Source organism: Ischnura elegans, chromosome 1 (genome assembly GCF_921293095.1).
Source record: "Ischnura elegans chromosome 1, ioIscEleg1.1, whole genome shotgun sequence".
NCBI classification, from domain to species: domain Eukaryota; kingdom Metazoa; phylum Arthropoda; class Insecta; order Odonata; family Coenagrionidae; genus Ischnura; species Ischnura elegans.
Window position 1 is genome coordinate 138,457,678 of NC_060246.1, and position 26,677 is coordinate 138,484,354.

General features: G+C 36.0%; 1 protein-coding gene across 5 annotated transcripts; it reads right to left on the bottom strand.

Annotated features, from left to right (window-relative positions):
* Window positions 1-3,940: 3,940 nt before the first annotated feature.
* Window positions 3,941-24,877, bottom strand: LOC124170824 (ubiquitin-conjugating enzyme E2-17 kDa). 5 transcript variants are annotated; one of them, XM_046549823.1, is made up of 6 exons: window positions 23,892-24,103; window positions 23,661-23,735; window positions 23,211-23,291; window positions 21,539-21,743; window positions 4,320-4,464; window positions 3,941-4,237 (listed from the first exon to the last, which is right to left on the bottom strand). In XM_046549823.1, the coding sequence occupies exons 2-6, from the start codon at window positions 23,702-23,704 to the stop codon at window positions 4,140-4,142; spliced, it is 573 nt and encodes a 190-aa protein (XP_046405779.1). In that variant the 5' UTR covers window positions 23,705-23,735; window positions 23,892-24,103; the 3' UTR covers window positions 3,941-4,139. The 5 variants fall into 5 exon arrangements, with proteins under 5 accessions (XP_046405779.1, XP_046405788.1, XP_046405762.1 ...); XM_046549832.1 differs by lacking the exons at window positions 23,661-23,735; window positions 23,892-24,103 and adding an exon at window positions 24,644-24,877 and having other exon boundaries at window positions 4,329-4,464; XM_046549806.1 differs by lacking the exons at window positions 23,661-23,735; window positions 23,892-24,103 and adding an exon at window positions 24,644-24,877.
* Window positions 24,878-26,677: the final 1,800 nt, after the last annotated feature.

Genomic DNA, 26,677 nt, shown 5'->3' on the forward strand with positions numbered 1-26,677 from the left:
TTTTTCAAAAAAAAACAGGACAGTATTGTAATTTGAAATATTTGTTTGTGCTGTTAGCTAAGGTTTAAAAATCTTACTGTGTACAAATTTTCTTTTTAAAGAATTATTCAAAAACCACTATTGTATAGTTTTTAATGGAGAATTTGAAAGTAATACAATATATCTTAACTAATTCCATTTCATTATTTAGAAGCTTTTGATTCCCATAAAAATTAAATATTTGTCTGGTAATTTTGCAATGTACCTTCTCGTCAACAATACTGACACACAATGCAGAAATCTTTATATTATGTAATAGGAATTTATTTTACTCTTACTTGTTCACTCAGAGATGAGTTTTCTTCTATTGCTTTTTATCTTGAATTGAATTATTGATCAGGGACCTTTTTATGAAGTGTATATTAAAGAAATTGATGGAGTTAATAATAATACAAAATGTCCCCAAAACGCTGCCTTGTGGCAAATGACAATTATGTATTAGTTAGAAGGGGTTTGCATCTTTGTCAGCAACTAGTTCAATTTTTGTAGGATTATGTAGGTATTCATTATCTGAAAATAGTCGCGAAAAGACCTAGCTTTCTTCATCATCTATTGTAATGAAAATTTCAGAAATAGACAGGACAGATACTTTCAAATGTTATCTGGGTACAAGTGTAATACCAGGTACTTTAAAAATTAGTGCAAGAAATACCAAAAAGGTTGATTTTTTTAAACGTATAATCTAATGTAGAGATGAACTAGCTCTTTAATAATGAAATATGATCCCTCTCAAATTCAAGTACACATCTTCATTTTCAATTGTGATAATAAGTTATAGTTTGATAGTTGTAAGGCCTGTGCTGGGCCACCGGGACGTATCCCAGTGTGGCCTCCAGCCTGGAAATCTTTTGTGCCCCCGAGTAGTCCTCCTTATGCGTAGTGCTAGCGCCATTTGGCCACAGCCTTCCACGCCCTAAGAAGGGGTCCAGCACGGGCCTGAGTTGTAATTTTGATGTTGCTGGGTATCATTGTATTTACTCAGTGTGGGTCAGCCATTGGCAACCTTTTCTTTCCCATAAGCTGCATTCTGATTTTGGCTTGATTATGTAGGATGTAAATACCTGTATTTTCTGGAGATACGTATTATTATAAAAATACTCAATTGTTAGCAAGCAGTCCTGCCATGGTGAATCTATTTATCTTTCCGTTTAAATTAAATTAAGAGATAACACATTTGTGTTTGAATTGCACGAAAAAGTTCAGGTTCCCAACCCCAGGTCTGTCTTTTCAGCACTCTCTCTCATCCACCTTTTTTTACATTTAATGCTAAGTCTCCCTTCCTTCATTTCTACCTCAGGGTTTGTGTGCTTTGGAATTTTTTATATAGCCTTTATAAGGCTACTGTGTACTGAAACAATGGTTAGTATTTTCAAGCTGTTGTTGAATTGTGTTACCTTAGCTATGCATTTTAGTTTTCGTTCGTGAATTGCACGTTTATTGTTGAAAATTCAAAAGAGGCTCTATGTTAAGGCTCAAAGAAGAAGAAAAAATGATCACCATTATTGAGGAAATTTCTAGGGACATCTTTTGAATGAGTGGGGTAAGTTACTGGCTTTTTTTTTTTAAGGGGTGAAAATTTACGTGTGACTCATTAAAAATCTGTAAGACTCTGACTAAACCATTTTTGGCTGCTAAAAATCAAGAAGAGTTATAGTCATGGGCTGGAAGGTAATAGGTTAAGTTGTCCCATGTTGCCTTTGCTGTTTAATATGAGGGAAGAAGATGGTGAAGAAGTCTTTGAAATTGTTAGGTATAGAATTGAAAGTGGATGGATTGATGCTGGAGTCAGTTACAAGGGTGATCAGGCATTAGTTACTCAGTGTGGAAAGACTTATTGTTGGTGCAAATGGATGCCTCAGATTGGAAGTAATAATTAATCCATGTATGTAATTAGATTCAGTTCTGAGGATATAACAAAGAGAAAAGCAGTGGAAAATAAGGTGGATCAGAAAGTGTGTATAAGATAAGCATTAGGTAGCTGTGTAAAAAAATGGCAGATATAAGAAAGGTAACACTGCATAGAAATATGACCTCAGGAAGGATGTTGTCAATAGGTTTATGATGATATGTAATTGGAAGAAGAAGGTGAGATGGATGCACAGGAAAAGAAACAAGAAATGGTAGGTATGGTGGGTGATGAGAGGAGCCAAAGGGTGTTGATGGAGCATGTACCGAGTGAAGAGGGGATGCTGAAAGGCATGACAGGTAAATATTGGGTAAGGGAGGAGGAAAAATGAATAGCTTCGACAGGTATTTTGCCTTACTGAATGAAGAAATAAAATGGATAAGTATGCTAATGTAGCAATAAATCTGCTTTAGAAAGTAGACAATTTTTTAAATTCCACTATATTTCCTCTCACTAGACACCCCAACTAAAATGACTGAAGAATATTTTGGCATTAATCTGTTAATCGGCCCCATGAGAGATTCAGATCAACCAAGGCAATAAGGGAAAAGTGTGGGCTCTCACACACCAGAAATGCCTATTGCAATTTTTGTCGTTAACTTGCCTACCCTACTGAGCTTTTTCCTCATAACTAGTCTTTATGTTCTTCACAGAGATCTTAAACCCAGGAGGTGCTGGGGTACTGATTCATCATTTTCCGCATGGCTACTACCAATGTAACACCTCCTCAGAGTGCATTAAGTCCATGCACTGCCAGAATGGAGTTCACACTTATGTTGCCATTTCTTCTTGTCCTGTTTGTTTTCTGGACAGGTTTAAGTGTTGAGGTCAAAATCATTTAATGGTTCAAAAAGCTACAGCAATGCTTACCATATTCTTGCTGAGTCAGACAATGACAATAACTCCAGCTGGCAGGGCTAAGGCACTTGTCAGATGGACAATATGTAAAGTGTTAGGGTTCCAGGTGAAGTCTTCGGACAAAACCAATGATAAGCATTATATGGAACTCAGAAAGAATGCCTCTTTCCAGCATGCACTGACCTCTACTTAAATATAAAAATATTTTAAATATCCTTATCTAATTATTTCATTAGGATATGGTTACACCATTTGGTCATGATCATTTACTTGAGAACATGGCAATGGTGTGCATTTCAAAGGGATCTCAGATGGTTTGCACCTATAGTGCTAGACTTGTTAAGGACTCCTCCCCAGAATAAAAAAAAATATTTTCCATCAACCTAATTAATTCCTTCATTAATAAGGAGGAAATTTTAGTCTCAATATGTACTGCACGTGTCCAACCGGCAAAGCAAAATGGAGCAACTTACCCATCCTATAGTAAAAATCCCCAAAATAATACTTTTTATAGCTAAAGACTGACCAGGTTTTATATATCTTAACATAGTTTTACATAAATTACTTCATCCATTTATGTACCATGTATCAGGCTTTCAGATGTATGATAGAATTTTGAAACAATAAATTAGCAACCGTAAGGATTCTTCCTAAAAGAAGTCTATGAACATGCATATGTAGTACTTAAAGCACTGTTGTCCCAGGGTTGTATACTTAGGTTTTTTTTCAATTCATGTATGGAAACATGGGTGAGAAACTCAAAATTTAATGATCGTATACACTGTAACTGAACAGCATACACTGTAAAGTTGCAGAGCTCACTTTTTTAAATGCAAAATGAATTCAAATCTTTCCACAGCTTTCATATAAAATTAATTTGGTTGCTGAAAGCTATTTTTTTATTTCAATGAAGATTCATTAACAAGTCCAGCACCAAAGGTGCAAACATTCTGAGAACAATACCGAAATGCAGTCCTGTAACAACATGAGCCAAATTTTACTTGTGAGCATAACTAGGGATATAAATCACAGTACCCCAAAGAGATGCTCATTTGATATTAGCAGCTCTTCTAACATCACAAATTTCTGTAAAATTCTAATTTTTTATGGGATTTGAAGTTCTCAACATAAAAGAAATTTAATTAGAGCAAGTACATTTACTATTCTATGAGCTATAGTAATCTATGTATAACATAGCAGCCATTAAGAGGAAAGACAACGTTAAAAAATAGAGAAATATGAATGCATTAATACTGATGACAGCCTTCTCAAGATGAGGCAACCTTCCACTATAGTCAGTGGTGACTCTAATTGGATCAGCTTCCCAGATTGTCCATTAAAGACTTTGGGTCTCAGAAGTTATAAGCGAGGATGAGGAGGTCCCAGCAAGTAAGCCTTTGGCTGATGCATTCCCATCCTCGTCCTCCTCTCCACCTAATGAAAAAAATAAGACCATAACTAAAGACAAGATGTTCATTGAATATAAATGATTGCATGCTGAGTAGCTTAAAATTACCTGAATTACCATGCATTTGAAAGTTAAGCCACGAGTGCTCCACTACAGCTAAGACACGCTCTTCATATTCCCTCTTATGATCCTGGTACAGTTGAGCAGCAAGCGAATTGGCTGGTGAGTTTGGATTGGGCTCATCCAAGAGTGACTGCATTGCAATGTATATGGAATCAAGCATAGCAAGGAAAAGCATGTTAGTTTAGTGAAGTTGACATAGCTGAGAATTTATGAATGTTTAATTATGAACTCGTTAAATAAATTCAGAATAGGGTGGTTTCCTATTTTTTTATTGCCTAAATCGAAAAATTATTACTCCTGAAGTACATATTTCACACTTTTAGATTTTTAAATGACAAAATCTATTTTTTGACGTTAAATCAAATGTGAAAACTTTCAAGCGCATGAAAAGGCAACGACTAAATATGAATGCTGGGAAAAACCCGTCTGACGTCATTCTAGTTCCGGCTGCCGCTGTGTGAGGCCACCTTGGTGCGAGGTTATGCGTGCCGCCAAGATGCAGGCTGTTAGCAGGTAGCGCTTGGCTTAAATAAGGATTATTAATACCCTATCAAACGAAGGCAACTTTCCGACCATAGGCAATTTTAAAAGGTGATTATTAAGAAATGTTTCCCTGAGCTCTGTGCCACATGCATGCATTGGTAATCTCAGACGATGCAAAACTCCTGACTACTCGTATAGAATCTAGGTCCCCAAGATCACGTGGAGTGGTATCACATGGCTGCCAATCTGGCCATGTGATGCCACTTTTTTCAAATGAGGTTATGAATGACCATTAACATTTGTCTAAACTGGGATTTCTAAAACCAAATAACTTGAATATTATGAATACACTAATGGTGGGTAACGAATTGCAATCAATGCCTTCGATTTCTTTGATGAAGGAAACTACCCTATTATAATTTTTTGCCTACTGAGTGACTTCATGGAATTGACTTAACATAATGAAAAGTAAAAAACTTTACAATTCCACATAAATTTATTTATTTATGACCTAGATTTCAACGAACCAGATGATGATGAACCACTGGCCTCAGTGGTGGCGGGGTTAAGCCCTCGCCTGCCAAACCAAAGGTTGTGGGTTTGAGCCCTGCCTGAGGGAATGGTTGTGTGTGATAGTTGTTGTTTCATGTTATTTCCTCAATGTAGCATACTCCCAACCTCCCTAAATAGAACAAATGAGAAGGTGTTATGTAGGGGCTTTTGAATCATCTAGCAAAAAACCAGTGGCCACCTGGAAATATGAGCTCCTTCCACTCAGAGATGAGTGCTCAGGCAAGCAGCGGCCGAAAAGACTGCTCAGAGAAATCACTGAGCTGCTATGTAGTGGTCTCATTAAAGGTTTTTTTTCTGTTTTCATAATTTCACAGCTGTTTTGGTAGTTCTCTTAAGTGCGCACAATCTGAATGTACCTTATGTAATCATATGCTTTATTGTTAATGAAACACATTTTTAGCACATCATTAACATGCACTGATGCTTTTTAAACTGATTTCTCATTCAGAAATAATGGCAGTTCAATATGAAACAATGGAATTTGCTTCACTATCAGCCTTCCGGAAAGGATAATATCATTAATGAGCCCTCATTACCTCTTTCGCATATACAAGCAAACAATGTCCAACAAACTTACTTTAAAGTGCACACATGTAAAGTTTCCTGAAGAATGATTCAAAACAAATCTACTACACTTCTATTCTCTCCTGGCAAAAAAACTCTGCCATGGAGGGTAAGGAATGTGTGGAGGAAGTGTAATACCCTTCATGGCTAGTAGTGACAACTGGCCTACCTCTACTGCTTTAAACTCCACCGAATCTAGGAAAAGGAGAAAGCTACCCTAATTCTACACTCAGAGGGCAATCCTAAAACACTGTACTCTGCTTACCCACGCTCTCTACTCCATGAAGTGTAGGTGACGAAGAATGCTTACTTTCCCCTACCCTCGATAGTAATGTTTATTGCAACAGTCTGCTCACCCATGCTCTACACTTCATTGAGTGTAAAAGCAGGAGAAAGCTACCCTTCCACGATACTCAATGAGCATTCTTTGTTTTACCTTCCACTTGCCCACACCTGGTACTCCACTGTGTAAGGGAAAGGAAGAACACCAGAATGCTGATGTAATTTTTATGAGACACTTATTATCCACGGTTTGTATCTGCTGTGAAATTTGATTTGAAATCAATGTCTGATTAAGTTTCTGTATACTGGATACCCGGATGAAGTGGCTCTTAGCGGCACCAACCAAAGAGTCTACAATAAAGAAGAGACCAATTCTGTACTCTATTCTCTTTTTCCATATGGCTTTGGCAAAATTTCTTGCTGTAAATGAAAAAGTGAACTACCTTATTGATATCCATGACAAGTGTGTAACAGGATTATTTTCACTTAAATGAAAGTAGCATCTGAGGAGCAGCAGGAGAAAAAACAAAGAGAGAATGAGCTATGGTGAAGCTAATATGACAGTGGGTCCAAAAGCAGAGCATAAGAACATGAAGTAATATGAAAATGATATTTAAGAGCCTGAAACCCTTATATTTAGGACTATCAGACACCACCTCAAAGGATATTATTATTTTATTTGCCCAGCGATCTTGTCACAAAATTAAATAATGACCCAGATACAAGGCACGTCAAGTAATACAGATAGGCACTTGACCATGCTTCCTCTCTTACCACACCTGGTTGATGAGAAAGGAAAATAACCTTCAATATTTTGGTTTTTGAATATTTTCAAGACCTTTATAAAGGCCAAACCACAAACACCAAAGAGACAGTCATTGGCTAGCATTGTATGTATGTGGAAAAAAGAGCTCACGGTATGCACATGGTTTTTCAATTCCTGTGCCTCCTCCAACACATATTTACCATATTTCTGAGAAAAATACAAGTCAGCAAATTTATGCCTATTTCTTGCACATATGTCAATAATATGTATCCGAAGAAAATGAAGACAGTTTAATCTCAGGTTTCTATGGGAAAGGAAAATCAAGGCTGGCATATTTTCACACTGCACATTTTCCGATTTTTTGGCAGCCCATAATAATGCTTCAGGCAAAAGAATGCCTAGGAAAGCCAGCAGGGAAGGAAAAGAAACTTTTATGAACAGATTAAAAAATGCAGATGCCAACAGGACTGGTGCAACCTTCAAAAGGGATATGATTGATAAAACAAGGAGAGGTTGAATCCAAGGAATGGTAGTTAAGCTTTTATTGAAAATATGTATATTATAATTTTGACTGATGAAAAAAATGAATTTATATTACAAACCTTTAACTATATATATTTTTTTACATGGATCAGATTTTTCCTCCACCAGCCATAATTTGACAGGCTTCCACTTAATTTCTACTTTTATAAGATTTTAATCATTTGCTGGCACCTAAATTACATACCACTCAACGTACTCCATTTGCTCCTGACGAAGAGAGATCTTCTTCCAGTTCATTATTTGGAATTACTAAATATAGCATTACATAAAGATATGAATAATTAGATGTGACAAATTTAGAGGCATATACTTACACATCATTGTTAGATATACAAGAATAGATACAACATCAGAGCAGAGCAGCATCAAAAGTACATCTTTCCTTTCTAAGCTCTGTCATTTATTAGCACAAACAACCCATAATATTATGTACCATTTTTATTCAAATTTACCAATGGCAGATTAAATTTACCAGCTTCAAACTTATCTTAATAAATTGAGAATTGAAACCAGCACCGCCATACCAATGGGTCACTCAACATAAAATATGAATGTTTTGCTGAGCTTCAATTATTCAAATAAAATTTTTCTGTAAGCATTAAATTACACCACAAAAATAACAGAAAAAACATCCAAACAATGTTTCATTGCCCTATCAGATAATATTTTCCCTTGCAGTGAGATTCCGGTTCTCGTTCTGGGTTTTCTCTAAAGCAAACTTCTGGTGAGCGGAAGCTAGATTTATTCTTTTTTATCCTACATAATTTCACTGCTAAGCTTAAGCCATTGAGAGCATCCCCTGGCAGGCTGTGGGTCCACCTAAAGATATTATAGAGGTTACCTAGGCGATACGTGAGTTAACTCGTTAAGGTTGTGCTCTTCTATCCTTGGGAAAGAAAGGCCTTCGAAATGATATAATAGGCTGTGAATATGTCATAATCTGGCAACAGGGGGCCGCTGATTATTAAGCCTCTCATCACCTGAGGGAGAGGGCCACAACCTTTCATCAAATGCGTTAAGGAGAAGACTACAGGAGGTGGTACAGCAACACATGTATCACTACATGCATGGCACAATTTACTTTAATGGCTGTAATATTGCCATACGGAAGGCAAGAGGAAACCTCCACATTAATATCCCAAGGAATTTCAGCTACTTCACTCACCTACTATTAAACAGACGTGATGAAATTCTCTTGCGTAAAATATTCCTGCATCTCTGGGCGGGGACTACCTCAGAGAGAGTAAATCAGTCAAATTTTAAGGATTAGAACGTGAGGTCACTTTATACCACCAGAGGGCTAGAAAAGCTGAATGTGGAAATACAAAGTTTGAGCTTTGATGTTGCATGAATTAACAAAATGAAGCGGCCTGAAGGAGGAGACTTCTGGAGTGAAAGATACAGAAAAATACACACAGGATTAATCAATACAAGGATAAAAGAACATAAGAGACACCTTAGGCTCTGCCAACCGGAAAAATGGTAAATATAGAACACGCCATTGAATCCGATCATAGGGTAAAGTGGGATCACGTGAAAATTCTATGCCGCGAGACTGATTTCTGGAAAAGACTGATTAAGGAATCCATCGAGATCCGGCTGGCAACTAACACCCTCAATCATGACACAGGGTATTCACTGAGTAATGCATGGAAACCGGCACTTAAGAAAATAAGATTGGCAGCCTCCCAGCCAATCACGTTAGACCTCACAACCAACTGAAGAGTAAACAAGCTGGCAAACTTCATCCACTCACCATTAGCCCTGAGGATGGAACCCGACTCATGTTCCGAAACGTCGGCAGAATGGAGGGAGACCACCCGGCTGGAAGCCCGAATAGCCTTTTTTGAACATATTCGCCGGGAAAGCATCAGATTTTACTTTACACACAGGATTGCTAAATGTTAATACTAGTGCATACGATGCTTATAAAGAGCACTGAGATGTGAGTGAAAAGCATCGTGCAGTTTAATGAGAGGGTAGTAATATGGAAAACGGAAACAAAACCTGCAGCTACTGTAGTGGTGCAGGTTCATATGCTTAGGACAGATTACGAAGATGAAGAAGTGGAGATTGCAAACCAAAATATCACCAAAGAAATAAAGCAAGTTAGAGATGAAGAAATAGCATGGTATGCCTCTCACAGCAGTGAGACTTGGATGATGAGCAGCCAGAGAAAGCAAGGGTGGAGGCATTCAAAGAGGATGTAGATGGATGATGAAGATGAAATTTATTGCCTAAGTATGCAAAGAGAAAGTCCTACAAATAGTAGGAGAGAAGAGGAGCCTTAAGAAAATATTAGACAGAACTTCTTGATCAATCATGTCTTGAGTCATGATGGCCTGATGAAGACCATCATCAAGGGACAAGTGGATGGCAAGAACAGAGAAGGAAGGCATTGGGATATATAATATAGAAAACAGGCAATGAAGTATGTTAAAGAAAAAAGTAGTTAGGTGCCAATAGATTAGCTGATCGTAGAAATAAGTGGAGAACTGCATCAACCCATTCTTAGGATTATTGACCTGTGACAGTGACAGATACATATGGGAGGTTCAGGGCCCCCTCCTTGCGGGGCCACCCATATTGCCAAACATTGCAGAATCACAATTGTAACCTTTTAATGTCATAAGATGGCATTGTCTTGTATATGTGTATAATCAGTTTAATTAAAAATTCCTTAAGCTTTGCATGTAACTTGATTATTTTTCATTACGATAAAAGCATGGGTAGTTCAAAATATATTTTGCGCCCCCCCCCCCCTTTGAGTTTTTTCTGTATCCGCTACTGACCTGTGATGATGATGATGACCCATTTCATTATTCATACTTCTCCATTTAGGTAATATGCTATTTCTTTATCCTCAATACCGAAACCATTATTTGTGGATTTCTCCATTTTCCGGGTTATCGTTTCGTGGTCAGAGGTGACAACAGTTTCGCCAGGATTCCACCAGGCGTCTTCAGGTCGAAGTGGTGCTTTCGGTGTTTTTGCCGCATATATATAGCTCTCCCTCCTCGCAGCCGCGGTGTTCAATAGAGAAGACGGATACAATATAACCAACGCCTAGAAGAGAGTGTTTAGAAATCCAACCTATCACGGCGCAGCAGCAAAGGTAACCGGCCAACACACCGTGGCCGCGAGGGGGGAGAGCTATATATACGCGGCAAAAACACCGAAAGCACCACCTCGACCTGAAGACGCCTGGTGGAATTCTAGCAAAACTGTCGTCACCTCTGACACGAAACGCGGGGATAACCTGGAAAATGGAGAAATCCACAAATTTTGTACGCCACGGAAGACTCCGGGACAACACCAAAACCATTAATTGGACCCATGGATAAGTGATGGCAAATGCTGCTCTTTTTTGAGTGTTGGATCACTGTGCACACCACTTTCCATTGATTTATTCGCACTGAGACTCATATGTTTAGAGCTGATATTTCTAGACCCAAGGATGAGCATAACTAAGGTTATAAAATTATTGAATGAATAATAAATAAATTGCAATCCCTATTCTTCAAAAAGTGGGAACCAGAAATAAAATGGCCATTACATATCGTGTAATACACATACCAAAGGCATGATTCACAAATAGTGTTAAACATGAATCGAAGGGCATCTAACAGCTAGACTTCATTGTGCAGCAATAACCCAATCCCACACAAATAAAGATGCATGGGGTGGATTTTGCATATGACTTCCATAATGTTAAGCTCAATTTATGGAGCTGCACGATTGTGGTGACTCACTTTCACATTGCCCATCATTACCTAGGATTTCCCATGCACTCCCTATAAAAAAAAAACTTTGGTAGTGATGGCAGTGCAAAAAACATAAAGAGCAGTGAATAAACTATAATTTAAAATTTTATTTGCCCATCCTCTCTTCAAAGTAACTTACAGCAATTATCATGGAATGCAGTGGAGCCCCAGAGTAGGGGTACTTCGGAGGCTTGCAGGGCAATTAACAAGAATTAATCTATGTTACCCACTAAAACAAATTGCGCAAATGCTCACTCACTCAGTGTAAGATCAGCAGACCTAGGAGGCGTCCCCAAAAGCTAAGGATCCATTAAGGTTTTAAAGCCCTGTGTCACTTACCAGTGATTCAATCTAAGGCTGCTTTGGACAAATGAAGGCAGAGCTCACATTGGAAAATTGCATCCAGAAAATACATCCAGAGGAGGGGGCTAGCTCCTTTTCCATGGCCACAACGAACTCAAAAGAGCATTTTGCATGGGATATTCAAAGGCTTTACACAGGAATACTCTATCAGTAACCAAACTCTTTTATCAACAGGACCAACCAACATGCCCTTATCTCTTTAAAAACATCATCATCATCATCACTGGTCAACAATTCTAAGATTGGTTTGATGCAGCTCTCCACTACATTCTCCAATCAGCTACTCTTTTGACACCTATGTATTTCTTCTCTTTCACAACCTTCTTTACCTGTTCTCTATATTGTGTGTGAGGTCCCCCTTTTCCTTTCTTGCCATCCACTTGCCTCCATCAGGCGATCACATATCAAGATGTGACCTGTAAGGTTTCATCTTCTCATTAAGGTAACATCCAAAAATTCAGTCTATTCTTGTGAGTTTCATCCTTTATTGTCATTAGTGTAATAAAATAAGTGGCATTCAATCAAGTTATGAGTTAACTACTTCCAAATGAAACCTATATTTTCAGAATTTATTCAAGGCAGTGGATGCTATTTTTGTCAAAATCTTTTCTTTTCAGATAGCACAAGACAGTGGTATACTTGGATTCTCTTAATCCTTTTGAATGGCTAAGAAAATGGTTCCCACTCTCTGAAATCTGACTTAGAATCAGAATATCTTAGAACACATTAAAATACTCTTTTCAAATGTTTCACTCTTCATGCATTAAGCCTTCAATGAACAGCATGTTGTTACATATTCTAAAAATTCATCGTTTATCTGCCATACTTCCCCAATCTTTTTGAGCACCATAGTTTATCCCTCAAGAGTCAACTCAATGGTTGTACAGTCATGAAGAGATAACAAAATAACTACCCCTTTGCCACAAAACTAAAGAAATTTGAGTACATATATTTCCCATTCTCCCCTTAAAATAACCCATTAACTTGATGAGGAAGCCTAAAATAACAATTGAATAAGTAAAATTATGTGCTAATTATGCATTAATCTGTTCTCCATCAACATTACTTCTCACAAGTCTTCAATCACCCCAATTGGTGCCCTAACACTATCTGTGGATCATTTTCTGAGAAAAAAGTGCTCCAAAACAGGGCAAGTCTCTTAATGCTAACAATAAATGCAGAGTCGCATTCAATCATGTGGTGGCTGATAGGCATTTTTATATGCGCCATCAGGCTAGTTGGGAGTCTGCCAGCAGCAAGACTCCCAAGCCTTCAAAACACTTAAATACCTACTCTGCACTGTCTGGTCACATACTACCTATTTTACCAAACTTTCTCAGAAATACAAAATGAGTAAGATAAAATACATAATCAATGAAATTGTTTAGGATGTTCTTAGTCCTTCAGAATACCATTAAGCTTTAACACTGCTAGAGGCATAATAGGAGGGAGAATAGCAGCATATTAGGTAGAGCAAGTAGCAGCACTTATATCTGCTGATCATGAAGTCTCAGGTTCCAATCCCAAGTGAAGCCAAATAATCCTTAAAGTATGAGGTGGTTCAGGGGATGGAAATGCCCCCCCTTCCCCGAATGTGTGAAATTTGCATGCCTGTAGATTAATTAAGGGTAGGCTCTACCCTGACCTATCCAAACCAACCACCAGGTTGAATCACTGAGTGGAGAGTACATATCCATAGAGTCATATAAACACTCTTTTCTGTGTTATTCAAAATGCTCTAAGTGAGGGTAGTATTTAGGAGTGATTATATTTAAGATAAATAGAACTTAGAGAGATATGGACCAGCTATCTGGAATTCTGTCGTATAAAAATTGAAAAAAATATGGCAGAGGCCAATAGATTGTTTACAGATACTTATGATTTTTTGGGGATTATAATGAATTCTCTTGACCGTATAATTCAAATCGATATAAGATAATCTCAATTTTAAAATATCTCTACCCATTGTTTCAATTTGCAATGAGACTATTACTGCCTCAATATCACAAGAGTTCACAGTCAAAGTCAGCCTGTATTATAATCAAGGTAATCAAGGACAAATCCAATCCGACAAGACTCTCCTCATACTCCCCAGAGAAGTAAAACCCACATTTGGGAGCAAACTGACCAACAATTTTGACGCTACGGCCGGGTAGTAGACATTTTGATGTTGGAATTCATCCATCCCATGAACTAAAATATGTAAGAATAAGGTAGCAAGTAAGAGGAATGGTACTTTGGATGGTAGCACACAGGATATTCCAACGGGAATAATTCATAACATTTGAATACATGCCATGTTTTTTTAAAAAATGTTATATTTATTTTATGTAATATATTAAATCATTGTAATTATTTAAACCTGTAAAATGTTCATATGATACAAATTCAAGATGCACTATGTAACCTATAAACACATGAGAGAAATACAAGAAAATGTAAAAGAACAAGATTACTTGTGATGAAACATGTTGAAGAGTTTCACTCAACTCTCAGAATGGTGAATACAAAAGTATTTTTTTATGTTTAGTCTAATGTTATGTTGTAGTTAAAGAGACAGTAATAATACTTCAATCTACTGTTATTTCTTACAATAAGTGCACAAAATTAACCAAACAATTGCATGACCTGTAATTTCTACAAATCCAAAAATAAATTTCTTCCATTTAAGAAATTTTAGAAATAAATAAACAGTATTTCTTCACAGATAAATAATAAACTCCACACATGAATGAATATTCATAATGTTATCAATGACACACCAGCTAAAATATGTAGGAGCCAAGAAAAAAAATTAATTGATGGCAATGTAGTTCAGGATGGGGTGCTTCACAAAATAAAATAAGAAACAAACAATTAATTTATGTATTTTTGTTTGCTTTTCTCCAAGCGACACAAAACAATGCACAGCAGCTTATATTGGTATCTATATGAAAGCAATCTTGGCCTTCTTCACAACTACATTGAATATTAATTTCCAAACTTTATCACCCACATTGGGAAGTGTTTTCCCTGTCTTAAGAGTCCACATTTAAGCCAGTACCAATGACTGCATTAAAAACCATTTCTTGATCTTCTCCATTTCCCATATTTTTCACTCATCTGTAGACTTATCCTTGGAGTCACTTGTAAGACCCTGGTGACCCACTCAAGTACTGTTTTCTGAAGATGGCTCTTGTACAAGTTACTCCACTCCTATTAGATTGGTTTTGCTTTGACAGCAGCAAATTTTGGCAATCCCCAAAGTTTTTGGTCATGCTAATTAATGTCACCCTTTCTTTTACAAGATGTTTCCTTATTACGGAATAAGAAGCATGGCAAAACCCACAAAATATGGAAAAAAGACCGCAATTGATAGCAACTTATCTATCCTTCCTCCCAATTTGCCAACTTGAATGACGGTTCACACTTTTGAACTCTGCCTTATGCACTGCATTTAGTCTGTGTCTTCCTATACAATTAAAGGGCATCCCTTAATAAGCCTTTTTTCTAAATGTCTGGCCTTTGCTCGCCCTGTTGAATTAAGTCACCACAGAGTCACCCCACACTAGGCAAAGCACGCATGCTCTGAATTCAAAACCTATTGGCGTCTTCCATCGAATTACTATGAATCATTCTAATAGCATTTTGACCTGAATCCTTGGAAATCCTTACACCCAATGATGTATCACATACCCTGCTGTTCCTATGCCTTCCATATTGTACTGGGCTTTCTAAGGTTTATATTATATTCTCAGTCTTACTGACTGGCATAACCTCTATCACATTCGATTTTCCACTTCCAACAATGACTTAGTTTAAATATCTTGCTCCATAGGATCATTTACCTTCCCATCTCTCTCACATCTCCACTGCTCTCAGTGCAGACAATGGACAAGAAACTCCTGATTTATACCAAAAAAAATCAACTCAAAGCCTTACCCTTACTTAGATATATATTTATACCTTTAATTTAACGAAGTTCGCAAGTTAACCTGACAACCCTCAAGATTTCCTTGCTGATATATGGCCTGCTTACTATCATGTGTGATATTTCGAATCACAACCTAAGGATTTTTTCCACAGTATCCTTCACTTCACTTGACACATAAGCACTTCCATTATTATTGGACAGCAAAACACCAAGTTGAGTCCATGGTATGTCCTAGGGTAAAGCCAAGCCCCTCTTGGTAACCACCCTTTCTCACCCCTTCCTCTCCCAACCAGCTCACTTCCCACACCACCCAGGGCTAGTCCACGAAGCTCTGCTCCACGCACGCCTTGACCCGCTTCTCGTACTCACGCCGATTCTCCTTGTACAGCTGCGCGGCCATAGAGTTGGCCGGAGAGTTGGGGTTCGGGTCACTCAACAGCGACTGAAATGACATGACCGCGTTGTGTAAGGAGTGAAATGGTACTGTTTCATCAAAAATATTAAAGAACATGGAACCAAAATGAAGACTGATTTAGGTCCCAGCCCCTATAAATGAGGATGATTAATAAAACGCTTATAACCGTATCGATAAAACTAAGCCACTTCTTAATTCCATTATTTTGTGGCCAACCATTGAATGTCTTTACAAGTGCACTTAATGAGAGAGGAATGATTCTGAATAACATTCCAAGGTTTTATAAACATACAATTATACCTGGAAGTAGCTTCATGAGCTAGTGATACTGCAGAGTTTAAGTTAACAATTTATGGATGGATACAAAAAGAATGAGAATATTCTACGAGAGCTCTATTGTAATATAAAAATCCTTATCGATTCTCAAACCCTAAAACGAATGAATACTAGCACAATGTTCAAATTTTTGGAATCACAACTTAAGTACGATAATGTTTGAAACCCCTTTTCACAACCATTGGTAAATACACATTGTGTCCTAAAATGGTAACAGAATCTGGATTCAATTCCCTTACTTATCCAAGTTGTACATAAACTCATGGAAATATTTTCCCTGGCTCTTTTTTAAAAGAAAAAAAAATAATGGTATCCATAAAAACTGAAATTGGCAGCCTTTCATAACCTTCATTATATGGTACATTTCCTAAGAGGAAAAGGCATGCAAAAAACATTGCCCCGGGTTAAGAAGTATTTTGATAGCTCAGCAAAATTATTCTATTGCAGAACATTTCAGCAGGCACATGTAGTCTTGATTAGAGTAACAGAACAGAAAAATTGGAGAAGAAGATTAATAGGGTAGTTTCCGTCATCAAAGAAAACGACAGGCATTGATTGCGATTCGTTACCCACCATTAGTGTATTCATAATATACAAATTATTTGGTTTTAGAAATACCGGTTTAGACAAATGGCAAGGGTCAATTTTATCATCATTTGAAAATTCCACGCCACGTGACTTCACAGGGACCTAGTTTCTATACGAGTAGATAGGAGTTTACCATCGTCTGAGGTTACCAATGCATACATGAGGCACAGAGCTCAGGGAAACATGTCTTAATAATCATCTATTAAAACTGGCTAAGGTCGGAAAGTTTTCTTCGTTTGATAAGGTATTAATAAACCTTTTTTAGCCAAGCGCTACCAGCCAGCAAGGTACTCAGCTACCCGCTAGCATCTTGCGTCCTATCAGCGCTCAGAGCCTCGCCCCAAGGTCACCACAGTTGCGGAAGAGGGAACCAGAACGACGTCACACGGAGTTTCTCCCGGCATTCATACTTAGCCGTCGTGTTTTCGCGCGCTTGAAAATTTTCACTTTTCATTTAATCACGTAAAATAGATATCGTCATTTAAAAATCTAAAAGCGTGAAATACGTACTCCAGGAGTAATAATCTTTCCATTTAGGCAATAAAAAAATAATAGGAAACCACCCTATCATGATCGATTTACAATGCCCTGACTTTTTTGCTCTTGACAACTTGTTCTGCATCATTATTGAATATTATAAATAAGTATGTAATTAAAAAAAGCAAGAATCGTCATGCCTACAAAAATATAATGAACAATGACGCCATCATTTTGCTTCTACTATAATTTAGAATCACATTCGATCAAAAGCAATGCTCTTTGCATGCAAGCCAGGAAAAGTCAATACAACAGCCAATAAACCCTACAATACCTAATTTCAAAAACACCTAGTACACCTAATATCTCTGTAAGACTTATAGACGGTACACCATGTGCTTTAATCTGTCAATGTAAATCTAATTTAAAACAACAATCGGTAAAAGTCTTTTTATAAGTTATCAAATGAGCAAATGTCTCAATGAAGTATGATCAATTACTGTTGTGGTAATAATGAAGTAAATACTAATGATTGAAAGCAAGAAAGATTGCCTGGTATAACCAAGCATAATAGCAATTTTCTGAATTAAATAACATGTACCAAGGGGAAAAAATTCCAAGATAATTCTAAAGAATATTAAATGAATAAGGTTCTATTTAAAAAATTATTAGCAGAGCAGGACAGCCTTATATCAGAACTATGGCTACTTGAGGCGTATACTCAAAACCAATGTAATGGTACAACACTATATATACCATAATCTTCCAAGAAAGTTTCAAGACAGAGCTATGCAATGATTAATGATTCCTTCCTGTCAACAAAGAAGTTTGCCAAGTATGTCTAAAGGAAATAAAAAAGTAAGTATCTATATGCTAGATAAACTTTCTAAAAGGCTAACTTGTACATACATATCAATCACAATGTGTAATTTATCAATCATTGGAGGTATACCATTAAAAAATCTAACTCCATAACCTAACCCAGTACACACAATGCAATAACAAACTGAAAATTGAACTTCAAATGAGACCATCAATTAATATGTATGATGCCATATAATGATTGATAGGTAAACCATCAACCTCAGATCATAAACTGAAATGGCACAACAAATCACCAAAAAAAAGTTTTGAAAAATAAAAGTTTAAATACAAGAGATTAATAAAATGATTTAATCTGTCTTTTCTGAGACAAATATAAGACATTGAATGCTGTTAAGTGGTACCCTACAGTCACGCAATAAAAGAGGCTAATCCAAATTTAATGGTGCGGAGTAAAAATTCATACGATGGGTTTTTATAAATTAAATCCTATAACAATTATTTGTACAAGCGTAGCATTAAGGTCAGAATTGCTTGGTTAATTTTGCAAATTGAAATTATCAACAATTGTAAGACATGCAGACATGATCCTTCTGAATGTTAGTGCTTATAGTCATCCAAAAAGAAAAATAAATTTAAAAAATATTTGAGAATTCATAAAAAAATAAATTTCACATAAGCATTTATGACCTATACGAAGGTAATCCAACACACACCTGTTTTCCAAGCATAAAAACAAACAAGACCTAGGATTAAATAATGATAACACCACAATGGAAAAATGAAGTTTTATATAAAAAGGCAAACAAACTATGGTTATCACAAAGCCACAGAGTGGAGTTCACAAGTTCACCAAGAACTTTGAGGCCACATGAGTGTCTCTTCATTGAAAGTACTGAGACACTTAACCATTCCAGCTTTCTGGAATATTGATTGAAACTTACAGTTTCCAAAAAATACCCTGCATCACCTAAAGGATATTTTCCACCATTTTTGGTGTGTGAACTAATGCAAATTTATATTTTTAGAGTTGCAGAGATTTAATTATGAAGTGAAATAAAAATCATCTCTTTTTCTGCTGTCCACATTACATCACTGATGATGGCATTCTCAAGGAGGTTCCACCAAGAAACGAAGTGTATGACATTTCTTTGAGTATCTTGGAGTATGCCCTTCATAATAAATTTGATTGGCCAAGGTAAAAAAACCTGGGCCAATGAAATATATGTGTTATATTTTTTGATAATGGCAATTAAAAAATCATCACAACATTATGGGCACTCATGGCAATGCTTAAAATGGGTAGAAGAAAACCTCATTTACAAGCATGTTGTAAATGTTGTTTTGAGCAAAAACTTACATAAAACACACAAAAATAAAAGTGTTATGGAAGTATAAAAAACTGCTAGTCATCAAGTTGGCTTTAAAGACATTCACATCATTTCTAATTAAAATTACAGAAACAGAATTGGTTCCATTAAGTGAGGTGGCAGTGTAATTTCATATTGGCAACCAGAAATAAAGATGAGCAGGTACATTTATAAGATGACAAGAGAGACGTGGCAACAAGGAGTCAGCCATATTCAGAGGTAAAAATATGTTGTAATATGATAAATAATAATGGATTGCTGTCTCAATGTGCGATTCAATTACATAGCCTGACAGTGGTTAAGTGCCTGTTAAGTGGCTGTTGGTGATGACAGTTTTTTTAATTTGAGTTGATTGTTTGACATAGTATAATACAGTTATTTTGCAACATTTCAACTTATGAAGTCCTGCAGTACCCTTCTTAAACCAATACAAAAAGCAATATCAAATAATATCATAATCATAGCTGAATTATATTTTCGTAAATGCTAAATGCTATTCCAACAATTTATTGATAAAACTTAAGACTGGCGCAAAGTAATTGACAATGTAATGCCATAACTTTTATCAGCAACATGAGATTCCAAAAACATAAAATTCCATCTTTGAAAAAACTGCTCCTATGAAACTTAATACTGTGGATGGAATGGCATACCATCAAGTTAGATAGCAGCTAGCCCAAAAGATTATCATATCTTAACTCATGTCATATCTCAAACTAAAATGAGGTCATTAGTCATCAATTAATAATTCATTTAATTCACCTCATTCTGTTAATCCTTTCAATCTTCAAGAATCAATCAAACATATGACTTTTTCTCTCCCCTTAATCAAGATGCAAGTAGAATTACTAACTTCAATTCAATAAATTCTTGTAATTTTCAGTGAATCGAATTCAAATGATATACAAGATAATAACACAGATAAATCGACATGAATTAACTGATATTATCACTTGAGTGAATCCTAAAAAGCAAATCTCGGTAAACGACTACTTTGCACATTAATACTGAGGATGAATACACTAGCAGCAATTAGGGTAATTACAAATAATGAGTCTCAAATTTGAATTGTTCATCCCACATATCTTCCCCCTGTTTTATGGGATGATGTAAGATACATACAAATGCACATTGCAGTTCTGTTGCCCACTAACATTCGTCACTTCTGGAGATCCATTACATGTTTCTGTCCCCATGTCACTCACAACTGACACTGAATAGTGACATGCTGACTCAAGCACTCTTGTAAATTTAACCTTCTATCTGCACTCTCACAGAGTCATTAAAACTTTCAGACCACCTTTTCAAGTACTACTTCCATCATACAGATACATACATTGTATAGTTTACAAAATATAAATTAATGAAGTAGAGTCTATATTTGATATCAACCAGTACTTAGCTCCTTCCATCAAGGCAACTATGAACTGTTTGCTTAAGCAACCATATCATCATTGGAGCGATTTCTTCTGATATCATCTATCATATTTGGCCTAATTTACAATGATCGATTGCAAAGTAGAAAAACAGCAGAAAATTTACAATTAAAAAGTAAGCACATTACAGTAAAGGAAGCAGATAATCTCCAAAGATAAGGAAGAAACAAGTTATGGAATTATCACCTTCACCCAAATTCTGAGCCAAAAGAAAATTCACTGATCACATACTTTACAGGCTACCAAGCCAAATAGTTCCTGGGATACATGGCGTGGAGAAAGTGAATGCCAGTTATGGGGAAAGACCTCAATTTACGTGGTTTGCACTGAATTGAGTACTGTATAGACTCTGGACATATGCTGCGTCATCAGATCAATATATTTGAAGGAAAATTTTGCCTCACCTCGCAGTATTTATGGGAAATCTGCTTTGATTTATTCCTTTACAAAAGAATGTGACACCTAAGAATTATGCATACCGATTAACAACTATCACCCCATGAACATACCTGAATGGATGTAAGAATTGCAGAGACATCATAAGTAGGACTCCACCGGTTTTGCAATATGTCCAAGCAAATACCACCATCTGCATATACATTAGGATGAAACATCTTAGAAACAAACCGTACCGTAGGTGGCTTATTGGGATATTCTTCCGTGAATTCTATTGTAAGCTTGAATGTCCCATCCTCAAATGGAGTGTCATGAGGCCTAAAGCAAAATACAAAATTCAATAAGAAAAAAATCTAGAATCACAATTTGAAGCATACTTAAATATAACGGGATACCATGCCAATTTCATATTCCATGACTATATGGATCAAGAATATATCACCAATCACAACCCTTCACTTAAGTTCTTCTTCACCAGTCAAATAAATGATTTCCATGATTTAAGAGATTAAACTGAGAAGTTCAAGTGATTTGAGACTATGCCAGTGAAATGTTTCACTAAATAAATTTGTATGAGTAAAACATATTAGCTGGTAATATGGATGAACTACATAGCCTGAAAATCCAAAAATATAAACCTACCTAGGACCATGGATTAGTGCCATTAACTAAAAAGACCGCAAAACTAGAAATAAGAGTTCAAGGATATGAAACACCAGAACTATGAACTAGTCTGGCAAACACCTGATTAGTTTTTCCAGGTAAAATAAATGAAATAAAGCAACTGACCTTGTCTTAATCCACAGGATGAAGTACACCTTTTCATTAATTCACAATGGAATTAGGAAGTTAAAAAATAATCATCTAAAAGTCATGCTGGTCGACAAATTTTTTCAGCTACAATAGTTGAGTCTAATACCAATCGACATCTTATGGCTATGTGGGGAATATTCATCCCACAACATTTGCTAACTTGAAACTGAAGGTCACAGATTTTTTGGAATCATGGCATGCAAATTTATTGGTATAATTATTCTACTGATACTTAATAATTATATTTTTACAAGTAAATGATTGAATTCCAGTATAAGAACGGCGATGATAAATCTTCAGGAACAATTCAAAGCTTTACAAGCAAATAGAATAAATTTGTCAAGATTGCTCACCGAGGATATTTTATTAAAAAACCTATCACTTAAAAATGAATTTAAAAATTTGTTCAACACAGAGCACTAATTTATTCTAGACCATTTATGATTTAAATTGCTTTTTTATCAAAGATTAAGTAATATATTATTATAATTTCAAGAGATTTCCACAATAACACTTTAATTATGCTAGCATCATCAGGGCTCTGTACGATTACATTGGTAGTTTTATTACTGACTGATGACCAATTATTCAATTTAAAAAAAAACACTAGTTGAGTCTTAGTGTAGGTATTTAACATGCTTAATTAAAATTATGATCATAAAATGATTTGATTAATATTTTAAAAAGTCCAAAATGAACATTCTTTTACCAGTAATAATTAACATCTAATAATATCCCACCGGATACACACAAGAAAAAAAGTTTTGTTAGTACCTGTCTCTATTACTTGATAACCAGTTCACATTCCCAAAAGGATAGTCTTTTGCCCATATTTTGAGACAAACGGTTTTTCTCTCCTCTGATGTTAGGCCATTAACAACCTATTTTACTTATGACAGCAGTGAGAAAGACCGACTATTTTCTTTCTCCTCATCAAGGACAATTTGATTGTAGAAGTCCAATTTGACTTACCCAAATATCACAGCATTCCATATCATAATATTGTTATCTGTAGGAGCACCACTCACCCCCGTCGGTGGGTCTTCCTGAAGTCTTAAAAGGAATAGAGAAAGCAATCCATTAACATAAATATATAACAAAATCATTCATTGAATGAATTAGGGATGGTAACAATCCAAAAAAAACCAACATAAGGCTAAGTATAAAAGCACTCTACTGACATACAGTTCAAACTATACGATCAATCCATTTGCCGTAGAAATTTTGTGCTATACTTCAAATTTTGTCGAAACATAAGAATTCATAATGCAATCAGAATTGAATACCACTCAGAAGGATTGAAAGGCAAGAATTTCGAATAAATCATTACAATTAAAACGCAGTTGACAAAACCATGATCTACCATCCATATTTGTACATGGATAGTACGGCGTTTCACATTAGTAAACTTTGAATGTTTACCTTTTAAAATCACGCAGCAAGCGACGTCGTGAAGGAGTGGTCATGTTGGACTAATTCAGGTACTAAAATTGAGGACTATTTAGGAAAATAATAATTTGGCTGGGATGAGTTTCAAGGCAACTGATAGAGAAATTTCATCATACAATAATTTTAAGAAGTGCCAGAATACTACAGCGCAAACAAAATCGAAAGATATTCGACCACTCGTAACGGGGGATGAAACATACGAACATCAAATGGGCGGAGTACGGCAGATCGTAAAAAGCCCAAAATCTTCTAAATGTATCATTATCACTTCCAAAAATAACACCATTTTACGCCGAGAGGGATTGAAGTGAAACGATTTTATAAAAAACTACCATAATATCTGAGTAAAAACAAGTTCAACCTCATAGATATTGTCAACAGTTCTATGTTATTCTATTTATGAATTTCGAACCCGATAGCTCAAGAGCCCGACCCTGGCACACGGCAATGAGCTAACAACAACAATTACTCCAACAATAACTAAGCCAATTTGAGTTTAATGGGAATATTTGTATGCAAACGAAATAAAATAAAAAAACCTTCGAAACACAAAATCTTGGGGGAACTGACCAAGCAAAATTACAGAAGAAATTGTCAACTCATCAATTTCTTCATACCCATAGCACATTACACAGTTGAGGAGAACGATTCATGACAATTCAAATCACAAATTTTTTAAATGAACCATAAGCTATAAATCGAAATAGTAAATACATTCGGAAGTCAGTTAATGCCATCTTGTCCAATTCAAGGCGAAGCTGATGTGCAGTCAACTCGTTCGTATCGATACGCATTATTGTTCCTATTTGTGTCAAGGTTTGACGCTTAAACTACCTACATAGCGTGAGATATTAAAGTGCACTTCCTACTAAACAACATAGACGAAATTAACTTCTTATTTCATGAATAGGTTAGAATATTAAAGGGTCTACCTCGTTGAGTCGATAGATTCTTACCTTTTAAAATCTCGCATGAGACGTCGTCTAGCTGGTGTTGACATTTTAGAGATATCCTAGAGTATATCGCAGTAAAAACTTCACCTGAGTTACACTATAACACGAAAAACACAGTAGAAAAACAATCACTTAAAAATTACAACGCATATGTTAATTATATCAAAAACTACGTCACTGAAGGACTTCGACTACAGAAGGATAGCGGAGACGACTTTCTCCAGAATGAAACGCACTCTCGCGGAATCAAACCAACTTTATATAAACGTCATTCCTTTGTTTTTGCGCCTAGTTTGAAACTTTGAAACCTTGAAAGATTTTTAAACGATATCGTGCGCTGAATATAAAATATGTCACATTTACATTAATCCTATGAAAAAAATAATACATAATATTTTTAAATATTCTATTTTTATATTTCCTTGCTTTCACTCCACATTTTTCATTTATATGAATGTATTTTCAGAACAATTTTAAGGAAAATCACATTGAAAATTAATAATTTTTTCAAATGGATTAAATTTAATAAACATAATGTAGGAAACCTTTTCATTTAGTTTCTTTACCAAATTAATGACGACAAAATAATTTCCATTTATTCATTTTGAAAGCTGGTCTGCAGTTCGATACCATTTATAGATTCTTATTTTTCTGGCTTTTGCACCACTTGACTTTATTTTATACTGCCTTGGGAAAGATAACACGTTGCATTCTTATCTTGCAAAGACGGGATAAATTATTTTCTTTGCATTTTAATTTGGCACGGATTAAATGGCAGTGTACACCCAATAGCAATTCCTCACTTACTCGTGGTATATTATTATGTAAATCAATTAAATGATTAATTAGGTACCGATCTCTTGTGGCATTTATTTCTCATTTCACAATTTTATTTTGTAATAATCATCCAAAATTTTCATCTATCAATGAGGAATTTGATTTGGATCCTATTGCATGGAGCATCAATAGCAGGCTGGGGGGTAGGAGACTTCTTGGGTTCAAGGCCTATTTATGCTACTGATATGCAAGCGATAAGTCAACATATAAGAACTTTGGCCCACAGCTAATTTCACTTCTCATAGCCTCTTCCATTTCCCTTTGATCTTTCCTTTGAATAAACCATTGAGTTTCAACACACGTAACTTTATTATTAACATATATTTCAGACAGGCATGCCTCACTCTATCAAAAATTGCTTGTAATAAAGGCATCTTCAGAAGGTCCAAGAATTATCGAAAATTAATATTTTTTTCAAATGCCAACTCCACTCCAGGAAGTAATTCATAATCTACATTACCTCAAAATTTTTCTTTATGATGATACAACATTTGACCTTATGCTGCACAGCTAGATCTACACAGGCCTTCACTGAAGACAGAAATCATTTTAATGAGGCTACATACTATTTTCTACTGGTAGAGGAAGAGCAGTAAGAAAAACCTTGTAATCCCTCCAGGTCCTTTCCTCGATGATCTAATGGAGAGCCGCTGCAACTATAGGTATCTAATCTGGGGCGGATCCAGGATTTCTTTCTGGGGGGGCCACAAGCAAGGCCGTATCCAGGATTTTGTTCTGGGGGGCACAAGGATACCTCGTAATACAAAACGAATGCAATGACAATGGGAGTGTATTAAAGATCTTGCATAATTTTTAAGGGTCTGGGGTGGGGGGGGGGGGGCAAGTGCTCCCGTGCCCTCCCCTAGATCCGCCTATGCATATCTAATGGATAATTAGAACTTTACATTACTGGATCAATTTTCTTATCACACGAGGAGGGCTATAAAACAAGTATTCAATAAGTTTTTTAAAAATAATTTTCTCTTATGTATGTGATACCAAAGAAATCCATTGAGATATATCCACAATTGGTATAAGGGTATAATATTATAATACACTTTAGAGCAAAATTGAATAAAGATTTGCTCAAAAAGTTATAACTGAAGAAAGGTCAGTTCATGTCAATGGAATTTCATCCCTATAAAAGCTAGGAAGCTTTATTGGGTGAGATAAAAGATTGCCGACTGTCAGTGGTGGATA

Excerpts from the sequence above, each read along its gene's own strand:
- LOC124170824 (XM_046549806.1), bottom strand. The coding sequence starts at position 24,687 with ATGTCAACACCAGCTAGACGACGTCTCATGCGAGATTTTAAAAG. Across the intron at positions 23,292-24,643 it reads CTCATGCGAGATTTTAAAAG|ACTTCAGGAAGACCCACCGA; the intron begins GTAAGAATCTAT and ends ATTCCTTTTAAG. Across the intron at positions 21,744-23,210 it reads TGGAATGCTGTGATATTTGG|GCCTCATGACACTCCATTTG; the intron begins GTAAGTCAAATT and ends ATTTTGCTTTAG.